The sequence below is a fragment of the Armigeres subalbatus genome, unplaced genomic scaffold (genome assembly GCF_024139115.2).
Source record: "Armigeres subalbatus isolate Guangzhou_Male unplaced genomic scaffold, GZ_Asu_2 Contig1440, whole genome shotgun sequence".
Classification (NCBI taxonomy): domain Eukaryota; kingdom Metazoa; phylum Arthropoda; class Insecta; order Diptera; family Culicidae; genus Armigeres; species Armigeres subalbatus.
This window is the reverse complement of record NW_026942222.1, coordinates 20,384-34,518: the sequence shown is the minus strand read 5'-3', so window position 1 is coordinate 34,518 and position 14,135 is coordinate 20,384. Positions and strand designations below refer to the sequence as shown.

At 40.2% G+C, this 14,135-nt stretch overlaps 2 protein-coding genes across 2 annotated transcripts; one reads left to right on the top strand and one right to left on the bottom strand.

Moving 5' to 3' along the window:
• Positions 1 to 9,792: 9,792 nt before the first annotated feature.
• On the bottom strand, positions 9,793 to 11,616 carry LOC134202820 (uncharacterized). The gene has a single exon (XM_062677806.1). The coding sequence runs from the start codon at positions 11,614 to 11,616 to the stop codon at positions 9,793 to 9,795; it is 1,824 nt and encodes a 607-aa protein (XP_062533790.1).
• A 245-nt stretch (positions 11,617 to 11,861) lies between these two features.
• On the top strand, positions 11,862 to 13,157 carry LOC134202821 (uncharacterized). The gene has a single exon (XM_062677808.1). The coding sequence runs from the start codon at positions 11,862 to 11,864 to the stop codon at positions 12,795 to 12,797; it is 936 nt and encodes a 311-aa protein (XP_062533792.1). The 3' UTR covers positions 12,798 to 13,157.
• The last annotated feature ends 978 nt before the right edge of the window (positions 13,158 to 14,135 follow it).

The window sequence follows — 14,135 nt, the reverse complement described above, 5'->3', positions numbered from 1 at the left end:
CATGAACCTGGATAGTTGAAACACAGTTTGGAATAAATGACACTTTTTTAGGCTTTGGCGGATCTGGTTTCTGCGTTACCAATAATTGGTGTAAACTTCGCCAACGCACAAAAAATCTTTATTTTTTTTATCTATTAATTGATGAATATGTGTGGTAGAACAAAATCTACTTTCCTATAAAAAATTTAAACCCTTTTACCCCTTTGGGGTGAAAAGTACAACATCTTCAAGAAAATTACTCCTATTGGACACAACAAAATTGGGATGTAATATAAGTCACGCTTGTGTGCTGTGAAACTGTGATGAGGATTTCTTATCTTCGCAACATATGCGCAACCACTTCTCGACGACAACACTAGTGCTTGGCTAGGGACCACCTCCAACAGCAAACGAGGGAGGCAGGACTACATCACCGACCCGCCAAGCCCATCGTCCCTTCGGTACAACCAGAAAGTAATGCTTCGAAGGGGGGCCAGTGGACAACGCATCCTCGAGGTTAGCTGCGTATCCTTGCAGCATCGAACATCGTGACTCGCCTTTTTAGAAGAACACCATGTTATCGTGCCAGCGCATTGCCGGCTTTCCAGGTGGCCTTACCATGCCCTGTGTCCTCGGAAGGTGGGAAGGGTCGACTTCGCGTCTGCTTCCCTCTGCACGATTGGTATCAAGAATGATGATGCCGCGTGCACCCCAAATTGACCTCTCTGCGATAGGGTCTATTCGCCAACACACAGAGGGACTTGCCAACGCGGTGCCTACGCCTGCCCCAGTCTTGACGAGAACCCCTTTCCGTCCTCGGGCTCGGTACCCTCCCGGTTGACCGACGCCGCGAAAACGACGATACCATGTTGTTCTTCGCGCGGCCACTAGTTCGATAAAAGGATCGAGTTCGACCACAGAGCATGACCACCGGTATGACCCATGAAGCCGACTCCGATCCCTTGGACCACCTCTTATTTGCGCCTGAACTAGCCATCCTTGAGTCCACGCGCCACCTTCTGTGTAGCTCCGAGACGATTTGGGCGATAGCCGATAAAACGGCGTTCCAGCCAACTTCATCTTTACACATACTCCGAACGGCTTTGGGGCAGTTCGTCGAATGACATTTCGTCGAATGACGTTTAGTCGAATGACATTTAGTCGAAAGGAAATTTAGTCAAATGTACATTTAGTCGAATGGACATTTGGTCGAATGGGCATTTAGTCGAAAGGACTTTTAGATATTTTCGGCTAAATGTTAATAAATAAGGCTGTTACAAATATTTAATTTACTTTTTGTCGTACTGGTCTCTGAAAGGTTTTTTTTTTTTCCTGTTCGGGTGTTCCACTGCGACCAGTTATTAGATCTATTGTAGCGTTACCCGTATCCTTAGTGTTTAAGTGCATGTCGAATTACTCCATTACTATTGATAAGCAATGCAGTATCGGTTTCGATACAGTTGTTGTTTTGTTTTCTCAAGAGCACCATGACATGGTCCCGCTATTTAGACCCTTCACAGAGAGCAATCCCATTGGAGGCGCGCCCCTTATCAATAGGAAATCAATCCTGTCTTAAGAAAACAGAACAGTAATACTGTCGGAACCCTAGCCACATCCTTGTCTTGTTTCTAGAATATCACCAGTAAAACTACAAACCCGGGATTTAGCTCTGTCTACAAGACCATTTCAAGCAAGAGAATTTGTTCAGTAATAAGAACTTCCGTGTGTTCCTCTCACTACCATTGTCCACCAGTTCAAGAAGAGTTAGTACGTATTTAAACCCCTAACTCGATTTTTCCAGCAGTCAGTTCAGCCTAGGGACGGGTACCGAGTTTTTTATGCTAATTGCTTAAAAGGTTGTTTCCGCTGCATACAGTTTAGCCTCAAACCAGAGGAATTCGAGCCTTTCCACTGTCTGAAAGGTAACATTAATTATGTTTTATTTCTGAGACTGCTGTTGGTAGCGGGGACTAAATACGATGAATCCTTAATTACCACAACTCATTGCCCTAGCTAGAAAATGGATTAAGCTAGGGCTCTGTTTGGTAGATCTTACACCGCAACACACTACGTCAAAGTGATCTACCGTGTTACGGGTGCTCTGAAAGGTTAGGGGCTGGGGGGCTGTGTTTGAATTAAAAATAAATATTAAAATGAAAAAAATAAAAAAAACTCCTTAGATTTGTTAAAGAATGTTTTAAAATCCTCAAAATTATACGAATTTTATTTTGTTGCCCCCTCAAAATATTATTTTTTGGCAATAAAATCTGAAGGGGGGAGCAAAATAGATTTTAAATATTTGTATCGGCCTAATCCACAAGATACATGAATAAACTGGTTAGAGGAATTCAGTGGACATGAGGAAGTACAATAAGCAGCGGAAGAAACGAGTACGGAAAATGAGGATTTTTCACCTGAGCTAACAGAAACTTCTGGAGAGGCTGGTGGATAATAGAAAAATTGAAAACCTACAGAAATAGCAAAATATAAGGTACTAATAGTGAAATGCCCTCTATTCTATTTTTCGGGACATGGTAAAAAACCAATGATATCAATGTTATTTTGCCAATACTTCATCAAAGTCAGCTTTGGAACATTTCATTGATTGACATTTGGTCGAATGGAAATGGTTTTCTTATTCTTTTCATTGATACTCTTTCTTCCACTCAATATTTATACAATAATTATTTCAGTATAAAATTGTCTTCCAACCATAATTCGTTAATTATTGGCCGAACATTTAATTTCGACCAAATGGTCATATGACCTTGTCTGCCATCATACGCATATTCGTCCCATGTTTGCTGGAATTTCCGATGTACATGGGACAGTTATGCGTGTAACGGTAGTAATGTCTATTCGCCATCATGTCTAATAGCGAAACATCATTCGACTACATTTCTTTTGACCAGGTGGTATAGATTTAATGTAGTCGGTTAGAGGGGTTCGCGGAAGTCAATATCCAGTCGGGAATAACCTCGGAATATTCACCGTTTTCGTATTATTTATTCTTTTTATGAACCCCTCATTCTTTGGACAATATTGGAACAATAATTATATGACTTTTAGGAACACCGCAATAAATCATTTATTTTTCATTTGGTCTTGGCTCAAGTTCTTTTCTTTCAAATATCCATTCAACGAAACGTCATTATACTAAATGTACAAAAGATTATTAATTCGAAGATCCACTTTCGATCAAACGTCATATGACAAAATGTACGAAGATTCTTCTTTCTAAAATTTGATTTCGACTAAATGTTATTTCGACCAAATTTCCTTTCGACCAAATGTCATTCGACAAAATGTCCTACTTCTCTATTGGATTTAAAATTAATTTTCGACTAAATGTCCCTTCGATCAAATGTCCATTCGACGTAATGTCCTTTCGACCAAATGTCATTCGACGAAATGTCTTTCGACGAAATGGTATAGATTCCTCCGAACTAGGTTGTCCGAGGTAGTGTCCAGACCACATCACTATGGGGCGGCTTCATATTTAGTGGTGACCAAAAATATTTTTTTTTGGTTTTTTCGTATTTTCTGATAGTATTCTAGTAAGTTAAGCATAAAATTAGTCATATCTATGTATTTTCATCGCATCCGAAAGGTGTAACTAGTATTTAACCCAGTAATGAGCTACGTATTCCTGAACAATAAACTTGAACGTTTGTTTTTATTTTAGGAACAGCTCAAATGCAAATCAAAACTAGAATATGGTTGCTGTGTCTAGGATTAAATAGGGGAGATGGAAGCCCCCTCCCTCCTAGCCAAGATCTGATATCCCCCCCCCCCCAGTTTTTTGAATATGTTGTATAATAAAATTGTTTTATCAATCAGGTATTTTGGTGAAGAATTATTTGTCTACCAAACCTCCCCCCTGCTCCCACACACACACACTTATCTACCCCCCGCCTTCTTTCTAGAAATATGTTTTTCGTACATTATAAATCTTTCAAACTAGTCGAAAGGTATATTCTTTAATATGTTTCCATTATTTTTACTGGACACATAACAACATCTTTAACTAAGTTGATGATTTGTCTCTATTGTGTATACTGGAAGGATAAATATACCACGAAATAAAACTTGGTGAGTGTGGGGAGGCAACCGTGGGTGGAGAGATGTGGCCTCGAACCATGGCAAATTGTTGATTTAGTGTTATTTGTTCAGATGTAGACTAGATAAATGAATGAAAACAAAATTTTCATTGATAAATTGTCATAATAATTGTACTTATAAACTAAATCTAATTTGCAAGCAATTTTCTACATTTTCATCAAAAGCTAAATCAACATCCAGTTGTTCAACATCGTCCATTAGTTCGTCTAGTGCATTGCCTTCAGCATTAAAATTTTCAAAGCTATCTTGACAGCTTCGAATACTAAAAGTGATTTTACAAAACCTGGATATTCAAGTGATATCTTCTTTCGTATTCTACTACCTAGACCTTAAACTTATCAGATAAGATCATAGCTCGAATAAATACGTCATGTAGATTCATGTAGATCAACTCGTGACGTTTTCCTAGCATGATGAGTACGACATTTTTTAGTAGTTTATGTTGGTACTCTGCTGCTTCTTCATGCCAAGAGGAGGCGGCGAATGGATTATGATGCTTCCAGCGTGAGCGAGTACTTTATGCACTTTATGCAGATTGATCGGATCTTGGCGATTGATTACTATTAAAATATTACGAAATCTAACAATAAGCCTTTTCCATGCTTCAGGGAAGACTCCCTCGTCCAGGCATCTCTGCATGACAGATCTGAACATCTCGAGAACCTCAGCAATGGCCGCTTTGATGGCCAGGTTTGGAATACCATCCGGTCCTGGCGCCTTACCTACACTAAGGGACTGTGCAAACCCCGCAAGTTCCACCACAGTTACTCTTCCCTCGTCGACCACCCTGGCCCCTGGCAGCTCCACAAAGGGAGGCCAGCGACTTGGGTCATGACGTGGGAAAAGCCCCGCGATGATCCTCTCCAGCATCTCTGGAGACCGCTCTGTAGGGGCCATCGCCCCACGTGTCTTGACCATTACGACCCTATAGGCGTCACCCCATGGATTCGCGTTGGCACTTTGACACAGGCCCTCGAAGCAGGCTTTTTTGCTTGATCTAATCTCAGTCTTCAGAGCGGCTCTAGCAGCTACCAACGTCACCCGTCGTTCAACACGCTCCTCTTCTGTGCGTGCTCGCTACATCCGCCTCCGTGCCCGTAGGCAAGCGCGGCGCAGGTTCGCAATTGCTTGAGTCCTTCAGTAAGCCGGTGGCCTCTCATTGCTAGGGTGGACTTTCCTAGGCATGGTGGCATCGACTCTACGACACTACCCATAATTCCATTACCCATAATTCTGTTACCCTGAAGGCCACTACCCCGAACGCCATTACCCATAATATGTCACTACCCCGAATGCCATCACCCCGAATCAGTGGCGTAGCCAGAAAATTGGTCTGGGGGGGGGGGGGTTTCTGAACAATTTTTTTTTCAAAGAAAAAAATTTGTTCTAAAAATTTTGTCTCTGGGGTGGGGGTTTTATGCCCAAAACCACCCCCGTGGCTACGCCACTGCCCCGAATAAGATACTACCCCAAATAAGCCAGTACCCCGAATCAGTCATGATTTCAAGTTTATAGTTTATTTCAATGAAAAAACGTAAATGAAAAGAAGTTTATTTAGAATTCATGTGAATAATAATTACTTGTTTTACGAATAATACAATATTAAAGCAACTTCAGTCAAGCAAATTATATATTTATAAACGAGTACGGAAAATGAGGATTTTTCACCTGAGCTAACAGAAACTTCTGGAGAGGCTGGTGGATAATAGAAAAATTGAAAACCTACAGAAATAGCAAAATATAAGGTACTAATAGTGAAATGCCCTCTATTCTATTTTTCGGGACATGGTAAAAAACCAATGATATCAATGTTATTTTGCCAATACTTCATCGCAGTCGGCTTTGGAACATTTCGTTGATTTACATTTGGTCGAATGGAAATGGTTTTCTTATTCTTTTCATTGATACTCTTTCTTCCACTCAATATTTATACAATAATTAGTTCAGTATAAAATGGTCTTCCAACCATAATTCGTTAGTTATTGGCCGTAAATTTAATTTCGACCAAATGGTCATATGACCTAATCTGCCATCATACGCATATTCGTCCCATGTTTGCTGGAATTTCAGATGTACATGGGACAGTTATGCGTGTAACGGTAGTAATGTCTATTCGCCATCATGTCTAATGGCGAAACATCATTCGACTACATTTCTTTTGACCAGGTGGTATAGATTCAATGTAGTCGGTTAGAGGGGTTCGCGGAAGTCAATATCCAGTCGGGAATAACCTCGGAATATTCACCGTTTTCGTATTATTTATTCTTTTTATGAACCCCTCATGCTTTGGACAATATTGCAACAATAATTATATGACTTTTAGGAACACCGCAATAAATCATTTATTTTTTTGATTGATGTTGGCTTAAGTTCTTTTCTTTCAAATATCCATTCAACGAAACGTCATTATACTAAATGTACAAAGATTATTAATTCGAAGATCCACTTTCGATCAAACGTCATATGACAAAATGTACGAAGATTCTTCTTTCTAAAATTTGATTTCGACTAAATGTTATTTCGACCAAATTTCCTTTCGACCAAATGTCATTCGACAAAATGTCCTACTTCTCTACTGGATTAAAAATTCATTTTCGACTAAATGTCCCTTCGATCAAATGTCCATTCGACGTAATGTCCTTTCGACCAAATGTCATTCGACGAAATGTCTTTCGACGAAATGGTATAGATTCCTCCGAACTAGGTTGTCCGAGGTAGTGTCCAGACCACATCACTATGGGGCGGCTCCATACAAACTGGCGGCCAAATTTTTTTTTGTTTTTCTGTATTTTCTGATAGTATTCTAGTAAGTTAAGCATAAAATTAGTCATATTTATGTATTTTCATCGCATCCGAAAGGTGTAACTAGTATTTAACCCAGTAATGAGCTACGTATTCCTGAACAATAAACTTGAACGTTTGTTTTTATTTTAGGAACAGCTCAAATGCAAATCAAAACTAGAATATGGTTGCTATGTCTAAGATTAAATAGGAGAGATGGAAGCCCCCTCCCTCTTAGCCAAGATCTGAAATCCCCCCTCCCCCCATTTTTTTTAAATATGTTGTATAATAAAATTGTTTTATCAATCAGGTATTTTGGTGAAGAATTATTTGTCTACCAAACCTCCCCCCTGCCCCCACACACACACACTTATCTACCCGCCTTCTTTCTAGAAATATGTTTTTCGTACATTATAAATCTTTCAAACTAGTCGAAAGGTATATTCTTTAATATGTTTCCATTATTTTTACTGGACACATAACAACATCTTTAACTAAGTTGATGATTTGTATCTATTAAGTATACTGCAAGGATAAATAACCACGAAATAAAACTTGGTGAGTGTGGGGGGCAACCGTGGGTGGAGAGATGTGGCCTCGAACCATGTCAAATTGTTGATTTAGTGTTATTTGTTCAGATGTAGACTAGATAAATGAATGAAAACAAAATTTTCATTGATAAATTGTCATAATAATCGTACTTATTAACAAAATCTAATTTACAAGCAATTCTACTCATTTTCTACATTTTCATCAAAAGCTAAATCAACATCCAGTTGTTCAACATCGTCCCTTAATTCGTCTAGTGCATTGCCTTCAGCGTTAAAATTTTCAGAGCTGTCAAGATCTTCGAATACTAAAAGTGATTTTCCAAATCTGGATATTCAAGTGATATCTTCTTTCGTATTCTACTACCTAGACCTTAAACTTATCAGATAAGATCATAGCTCGAATAAATACGTCATGTAGATTCATGTAGATCAACTCGTGACGTTTTCCTAGCATGATGGGTACGACATTTTTTAGTAGTTTATGTTGGTACTCTGCTGCTTCTTCATGCCAAGAGGAGCCGGCGAATGGATTATTATGCTTCCAGCGTGAGCGAGTACTTTATGCACTTTATGCAGATTGATCGGATCTTGGCGATTGATTACTATTAAAATATTACGAAATCTAACAATAAGCCTTTTCCATGCTTCAGGGAAGACTCCCTCGTCCAGGCATCTCTGCATGACAGATCTGAACATCTCGAGAACCTCAGCAATGGCCGCTTTGATGGCCAGGTTTGGAATACCATCCGGTCCTGGCGCCTTACCTACACTAAGGGACTGTGCAAACCCCGCAAGTTCCACCACAGTTACTCTTCCCTCGTCGACCACCCTGGCCCCTGGCAGCTCCACAAAGGGAGGCCAGCGACTTGGGTCATGACGTGGGAAAAGCCCCGCGATGATCCTCTCCAGCATCTCTGGAGACCGCTCTGTAGGGGCCATCGCCCCACGTGTCTTGACCATTACGACCCTATAGGCGTCACCCCATGGATTCGCGTTGGCACTTTGACACAGGCCCTCGATGCAGGCATTTTGCTTGATCTAATCTCAGTCTTCAGAGCGGCTCTAGCAGCTACCAACGTCACCCGTCGTTCAACACGCTCCTCTTCTGTGCGTGCTCGCTACATCCGCCTCCGTGCCTGTAGGCAAGCGCGGCGCAGGTTCGCAATTGCTTGAGTCCTTCAGTAAGCCGGTGGCCTCTCATTGCTAGGGTGGACCTTCCTAGGCATGGTGGCATCGACTCTACGACACTACCCATAATTCCATTACTCATAATTCTGTTACCCTGAAGGCCACTACCCCGAACGCCATTACCCATAATATGTCACTACCTCGAATGCCATCACCCCGAATCAGTGGCGTAGCCAGAAAATTGGTCTGGGGGGGGTTTTTTGAACATTTTTTTCTTTAAAAAAAAATTTGTTCTAAAAATTTTGTCTCTGGGGTGGGGGTTTTATGCCCAAAACCACCCCCGTGGCTACGCCACTGCCCCGAATAAGATACTACCCCAAATAAGCCAGTACCCCGAATCAGTCATGATTTCAAGTTTATAGTTTATTTCAATGAAAAAACGTAAATGAAAAGAAGTTTATTTAGAATTCATGTGAATAATAATTACTTGTTTTACGAATAATACAATATTAAAGCAACTTCAGTCAAGCAAATTATATATTTTTCACGAGGATTTTGATCGTATATACGTACTTATTTTTCGAGCCGACAGTCCTTTGCCAAGTACACTATTAATGATATGAGTATATTACTTCTACGTGAAGTTAAACGACTTACAACGGTATAGAAATGCTAATTGTACCATGAACGTGTACGTCTAAATTTGGAAGATGATATTAGCATTGTCAAAGGTATGGATTTGACAAGGTTCACCTAGTCAGACTCGGTACTCAACGGTGCGATTCGTTTCATTGAACTGAAACTATTTGAATCTATTATCCGCTTAAAACTATTATCCTGCAATAAATGCAGGGCTGATAATAGTCATCGTCGCAGCCCGAAATGCCACAGTAGCGACGAGTTGTAGCATCGTCATTGACGCACACGACAATAACTTTCCGGCAACCAAATCGTCATGATGACACCAAAGCACGAAGACTTCATACTATTATTCTTCAAGCGGCAGCTGCCACTCGAAAAGTTTTTGAAAACCTTTATAATAATGCTTATGGATGTGGCTTTCTCAGTCTGAGGATAATCAAAATGGCTAGATTTTGAAATTACCCGACGTTTCGGCCGACGTTTCGGGGGTCTTTTACAAGTTTCAGGAGTGTTTTTGTAGTTTTGATGTTTCTTGTGGCTATTTTAACTGATGCGTAATCTCTTTTCAGGATTTCTGATACTGACCGGCTTAATATAGGAATATTTGGAATGGATCTGTAGGTGACGAATTCGGTTTCACGATGACAATTTTGGAATTGCGAGATTGTTGAGATTGCTGATTGTTGTGATGATGTAGGCTGCGGTGACTGTAGAGCGATGGAAGTGTTGAGGATTGATTGATGTTGATGATAGGCGGGTCATTCATTGATGCTGGGCGTGTTGGATGGTTGTTGTTGAGACGGTTGATGAGACGATTAATTAGTGATGACGGATAGTTGTTCTGACGGAGGATTTGGAAAATTGTGTGTTTCTGCTGTTCTATGGATGTGCTAGTTGTGAGCTGCGTTATACGTTTGATGAGATTGTTTGCTACATTCAGCTTCATGGTTGTTGGATGGAAAGAATGGTAATTTAGTAGACGTCCCGAGGAGATGGGTTTGGAATACCACTTTGTATTCATACCACCGTCCTCTCTATGAATGACTATGGTATCTAGGAAGGGTAATGAGCCATTTTTCTCCAATTCTACGGTAAACTGAATGTGTTGGTCATATTCGTTGAAGACATCCAGGGTGTTTTGTACTTCAGTTTTGGGTAGTACGAGGAAAAGATCGTCTACGTACTTTTTAAGAATTGGTATGGTGAAAGATAATCTTTGTTTGGCGACGTCTAGTAGATCTTCCATAACATAGTCAGCCAATATAGGCGATAATGGACTACCCATAGCAGTTCCGAACGTCTGTTGGTAGTATTTATCCCTAAATCGGAAACAGCTGTTGTTCACACATAGCTCTACCATTTCGAGGAATAGATCCAAGTTAATTTGTGTACCCTGTTTTATGTCTTTCCACCGATGTATAATGCTTTGTATGATTCTGTCTATGGATATGTTGGTGAATAGGGATACAACATCGAACGAAACGAGTATGTGTTCTGGTGGAATACTTGCGGATTTAATGTATTCCACGAAACTGAAACTGTCTTTGATGTTGTATTTACTGTTGAACGTAGCTTGAAGTATGTTGGCTATGAACTTGGACGTCTGGTATGTGGGTGCTGTGATGTTGGGGACTACTGGGCGTAGTGGAAGATTGGGCTTGTGCGCTTTTGGTTGACCATATATTCGAGGGCAGATTGATGTTTGAGTCTGCAGTTTTCGCATGGTTTGTTTGTCGATAAGCTTGAGATCTACCAGTCGTTTGACTATGTTGTTATTGGCGTTTTGAATGCTGGTGGTTGGATCCCTCATGAGTTCCTTATACGTAGAGTCATTTAGAAGTTCGCTCATTTTTGTATCGTAGTCAGCGAGTCGCATTATTACCATTCTTTTTCCTTTGTCGGACTCAACAATACATAGCTCAGGGTTCTCTGCTAAGAACTTTTTCGTTACCAACGATGCATTTTCATAGAAACGAGTGAGGGTGTTTGCTGTTTCCGGTTGTGGACGTGACAAGTAGTTTTGAATGCGGGTTCCTATGAGACATCTATTACGATCTTGTATTTCTTTGTCCGGACAAGTTCGTAGAATAGATTCTATATCCGCAATGAAGTGGTAGATGGTGTTTGGATGAATGTGTTGTACTGGGAGTGCAAATTTGGGTCCCATGCTGATGAGGATCTCCATTTCTCTTGGTATGGTTGTCCTGGTGACATTTAGAATCGCCTTCTCGTTGAGCACTGGTTCCGATGCGTTGTCTGCTCGAGCGGTGATGAGCAGGCGGTCCAGTTTTCCATTCGTTCTTCGTTCAGCTAAGGCTTTTCTATTATTATACGTCCTATGTTGTGTTTCGATGAACTCTGTTGATGTAGCTAGGTCTGAACATTCTTCTATGCTATGTTTGGCGTTTAGCATGATGAGTTTGAGAGTCTTCACCATACCAATTCTTAAAAAGTACGTAGACGATCTTTTCCTCGTACTACCCAAAACTGAAGTACAAAACACCCTGGATGTCTTCAACGAATATGACCAACACATTCAGTTTACCGTAGAATTTGAGAAAATGGCTCATTACTCTTCCTAGATACCATAGTCATACCATAGTCAAACCCATCTCCTCGGGACGTCTACTAAATTACCATTCTTTCCATCCAACAACCATGAAGCTGAATGTAGCAAACAATCTCATCAAACGTATAATGCAGCTCACAACTAGCACATCCATAGAAGAGCAGAAACACACCATTTTCCAAATCCTCCGTCAGAACAACTATCCGTCATCACTAATTAATCGTCTCATCAACCGTCTCAACAACAACCATCCAACACGCCCAGCATCAATGAATGACCCGCCTATCATCAACATCAATCAATCCTCAACACTTCCATCGCTCTACAGTCACCAAGCAGCACCACCGCCATCCCTTCCACCCAGTACACCGCAGCCTACATCATCACAACAATCAGCAATCTCAACAATCTCCCAATTCCAAAATAGTCATCGTGAAACCGAATTCGTCACCTACAGATCCATTCCAAATATTCCTATATTAAGCCGGTCAGTATCAGAAATCCTGAAAAGAGATTACGCATCAGTTAAAATAGCCACAAGAAACATCAAAACTACAAAAACACTCCTGAAACCTGTAAAAGACCCAGTACCCCCACTAGAACAACACAATGTCATTTACAGCATACCATGTAGTGATTGCGAGAAGGTTTACATCGGTATGACCACCAACCAACTCAAAAAACGATTGAGTGGACATAAATCAAATGTAAACAAACATCTACAAACAACACCAAACGATACACAAGCAAAAACCGCTCTGATACAACACATGATGGAATACCAGCACACATTCTCCCTCGATGGTACGAAAATAGTCGATCGCACATTCAGACCGTCTGCTCTACCGATGTTAGAAATGTGTCATATACACAATACACCTAACACGGTCAACTATCGTACAGATGTAGATGGGTTAAACAGTACGTATGCTGGTATTTTACATACTACTAAAAAACTCTCTCGCACTCAAAAAGTAAGAAGTAACACACAGAACATCACAACAGCAGTCGACATAAATGAATAGTCGACAAACAGATTAAAATCCACCACCATCTTTGAAATAGCCGTTTAGTATCGTACAGTGTTGTAGTGTTTTTTCGTATATTATCATAATTAATGTTTTTTAATGTGTATAATTGTGAGTCCAATGTAATAATGTTTCGTAGTTCGCCCTATAATTATTTATGTTCATTAGGTAGCATACAAGAAGCCCAAAACATGAAACGGGCATTAATTCGCGAACGAAAAACGGTTGACAAAGTAGGTCTATGTTCAATATCTGTTTAATGTTATGTTACATAATTGTGCAATGTGTTTTCCAGTAATTTCCCTTGAAAAAGGCCAAATACATTCGGCCGAAATGTCGGGTAATTTCAAAATCTAGCCGTTTTGATTATCTTCAGACTGAGAAAGCCATATCCATAAGCAACTTCAATTCCAGTCGACAATTAATAATAAATACCTTTATAATAATGAATTTGAATTAACATATAAAGGGGTTTTTGAATTGTAATATAAAATTACCAGAGTTCTTTTTGTTTTTGTTTATTTGAGAAGCCATTCTGGTTTGATCTAGTCTGTCCACAGTGACATGGCGAACGCGTTCATTCTAAGAAGGCATTATTTCTTCTTACTACTTCATAACGGGCAAACACGTTCATTTAAAGAAGGCATAATATCGGATAAACGCTTTATACTGGGCAATCGCGTTCACTTAAAGCAGGCATTATTTCCACTGTTCGCATTATACCGGGCAAATTCGTCCATTAAAAGAAGGCATTATCAACTCTGTTCCGCTCAATCCGGGCTAACGCGTTTATTTAAAGAAGGCACCATCTACTCTCTTCACCATATACCGGGCAAATGCGTTCCTTTAAAGAATGCGTTCTCAACTCAGTTCGCCTCATATCGGCCAAATGCATTCATTAAAAGAATCATCTACTCGTCTACTCTGTTCGCCTTATCCCGGGGAGATGCGTTCATTAAAAAAGGCATTATTAGCTATGTTCGCCTTAAATTGGGTAAACGCGTTCATTTAAAGAAGGCATTATCTCCTAAGTTCGCATCGTATTACGCAAATGCGTTAATTTAAAAAAGGCATTATCTCCTCTGTTCGCCTTATCCCGGGCAAATGCGTTTATCTAAAGAAGGCATCATCAACTCTGATCGCATTGAAGCGGACAAACGCATTTATATTGCAAGAATTCATTATCAACTCTGTCCTACTTCAACTGGGCAAATGCGTTCATTAAAAGAAGGCTTTATTTCCTATGTTCGCCTTATACCGGACAAATACATTCATTTAAAGAAGGCATCATCTTCTCTGTCCGCCTCAAAATGAGCAAACACGTTCATTTTAAGC

Bases quoted from the DNA above. Each gene is read 5' to 3' on its own strand.
- LOC134202820 (XM_062677806.1), bottom strand. From the start codon at position 11,616: ATGCTAAACGCCAAACATAGCATAGAAGAATGTTCAGACCTAGCTACA.
- LOC134202821 (XM_062677808.1), top strand. From the start codon at position 11,862: ATGAAGCTGAATGTAGCAAACAATCTCATCAAACGTATAATGCAGCTC.